This window comes from Protobothrops mucrosquamatus, unplaced genomic scaffold, assembly GCF_001527695.2.
Source record: "Protobothrops mucrosquamatus isolate PMUCROS unplaced genomic scaffold, P.Mucros_1.0 scaffold12773, whole genome shotgun sequence".
NCBI classification, from domain to species: domain Eukaryota; kingdom Metazoa; phylum Chordata; class Lepidosauria; order Squamata; family Viperidae; genus Protobothrops; species Protobothrops mucrosquamatus.
The window spans coordinates 4443-6916 of record NW_015398548.1 but is presented as its reverse complement, the minus strand read 5'-3'; the positions used below and the strand labels follow the sequence as shown (position 1 = coordinate 6916).

Here is a 2474-nt window from a genome sequence, read left to right as displayed (position 1 = left end):
GCAGCATCTCCAGGGTCTTGTGATTTACATTCAGATGCTTGGCAACTGATTCATATTTAATAATAATAATAATAATAAAGTTGGAAGGGACCTTGGAGGTCATCGAGTCCAACCCCCTGCCCAGGCAGGAACCCTACACCATTTCAGACAAACGGCTGTCCAGTCTCTTCTTAAAAACTTCCAGTGTTGGAGCATTCACCGCTTCTGGAGGCAGGTGGTTCCACTGGTTAATTGTTCTAACTGTCAGGAAGCTTCTCCTTAGTTCCAGGTTGCTTCTCTCCTTGATCAGTTTCCATCCATTGCTTGTTGCCCCTCAAATACTAAAAACATGGCTATCGTGTCACCCCTGGTCCTTCTTTAGATTGGCCCTACCCAGTTCCTGCAACCGTTCTGGATACGTTTTAGTCTCCAGGCCTTTCATCAGTCGCTCTTCTTTGCACTTCTATTCTAAGCTACTGAATCCTGAAATTCAGTATTTCATAAAAGGATTTCACCAATATCCTTTTGCCTCCCGTCACTTGGACTTGTTTAGTTCGAAAAAGGGACAGGCACACACAAAAAAAATAATAGGTCCATGCGTGACGGTCCAATTAAACTGCTTTATTGCTGAAAACAATTTTGTCAATCTATCAGCACCTGTTAGATAAAAGTCACTGGAATTCAAGGGACCTTAGATTAAATTCGCCTGTGACTATGTAGAGATGCCAGGCTGGTTCCTCTTTTGACTCCACCCTCCAGGTTCTGCCACACCGCCTCCTACAGCTAAGCAGCAGAATTGCAGCAAGAGCAGATTACACGTGCAGAGGGGATTATTCCTCAGAATCAGAAGGCAGATGTGGGCGGAGGAGGGCCAGGCCGTCGCCCTGAGCCCGGCCCTTCCGGCTTAGTAAGGGTGGTCCCGCGTGTGCTCCATGATGACCATCAGGGCGCGCCAGGTCTCCTCTGCCGTGGGAATGATCTGGTTCGCCGGGAGCAGGAACCCGTGTCTGCCCTTGTCTCTCAGCTCAAAGGTGTAGGAATACTTAATGCCCTGGTCGTAGGTCCAGTCAACGGTGCCTCCGCTTGCTTGGTCTGGAGCCGGGAAAGGGGGTGTGTGCAAAAGGAGACGAGGTCGTGAAAAGCGTCTCTGCTCTCGTCTACCCTTAGAAAAGACGTGCAGAACGAGAGCAGCCATGGCCCCTCTCTCCCTTCGAGCACTGAGGATGTTACCTAGCTGGGTCATGAAACGTCTGCAAGAAAGCAGTCAAGCTCGGAGAGCACGATGGACTCCATGGTCGTCATCCTCCTCTCCGCAATCTCCCCCTCCCTTCTAACACTGATGGTGTTACCGAGTTAGGTAGTGAAACGTCTGCAACCAAACTCAGCACCAAGGAGCTCACAGTAGTCCGTCCTTCCTTCCTTCCTTCCTTTCCTTCCTTCCTCCCTTCCCTTCCCCCCTCCCTCCCTCCTTCCTTCCTTCCTTCCCTTCCTTCCTTCCTTCCTTCCTTCCCTTTTCTTCCTTCCTTCCTTCCTTCCTTTCCTCCTCCTCCTCCTCTCCACAAACACCACTCCCTTGTAGCACTGCACTGATAATGTTATCTAGTTAGGTCATGAAACATCTGGAAGAAAACCCCCAAGCTCAGAGAGCACCAAGGACCCCACAGTTCTTCTCCTTCCTTCCTTCCTTCCTTCCTTCCTTCCTTCCTTCCTTCCTTCCTTCCTTCCCTCCCTCCCTCCCTCCCTCCCTCCCTCCCTTTCCCTCCCTTCCTTCCTTTCCTCCTCCTCCTCTCCACAAACCCCACTCCCTTGTAGCACTGCACTGATGATGTTATCTAGTTAGGTTATGAAACATCTAGAAGAAAATCCCCAAGCTCAGAGAGCACCACAGACGTCAGACATCCGATTCTCTCTCCAGCCCGGGCACGGCACGGCACAGCACGGAAAGCGAGGCAGCAGCCCTACGTGCGTCCCCGTGCGCAAGCACACCCCCGTCCTGCCAGGCAAGCAGAGCCGTGGCATCTTTGGCAGAAGAGCGCAGGCGGGCAGCGGAAGGCACGAGGAGCCCCAATCCCATCACAGCCCCTCCCCACTCTCCTCCCCCCCTCGGAAGAGCTGTGGGGCTCAGAAGCTGCCCCCCATTGCCCCCCACCCGTTGAGCAAGATGCCCTCCTGCCCACTGCCCCACCCGCCAGAGCAACATCGAGCTGGCCACGCCCACCCAGTCTGCCATTTCCACCATAGCCACGCCCACCCGGCGATACATAAGTGGGTTTTGGGTTGCAGTTTGGGCACTCGGTCCCTTTGCGCCACGGACTCCCTTGTGCGGACTATGCACACGAAGACGGCCCTGCTGGCCCTGCGCGATTCACCCCTCGCGCAGGCCTGGCCCAGGAACCTCTCGGGGGCCTACCTCAAGGATGGGGTGTGGAACCCCGAGAGGTGGCATGCAGTGGCCATGGATAAAAAATTATCTAAATTATTTAAATTAAGAAAGT

At 53.4% G+C, this 2474-nt stretch overlaps 1 protein-coding gene across 1 annotated transcript in view; it reads right to left on the bottom strand.

Annotated features, from left to right (window-relative positions):
• Positions 1–883: 883 nt before the first annotated feature.
• LOC107301443 (carboxypeptidase A1-like) overlaps positions 884–2474 on the bottom strand; it is a gene marked incomplete at its 5' end in the record, with an annotated part of 6029 nt that continues 4438 nt past the window's right edge. Inside the window, one exon of the mRNA XM_015830667.1 lies at positions 884–1071. Within this exon, the coding sequence (XP_015686153.1) occupies positions 884–1071 (188 nt within the window). The remainder of the gene's footprint in view (positions 1072–2474) is intronic.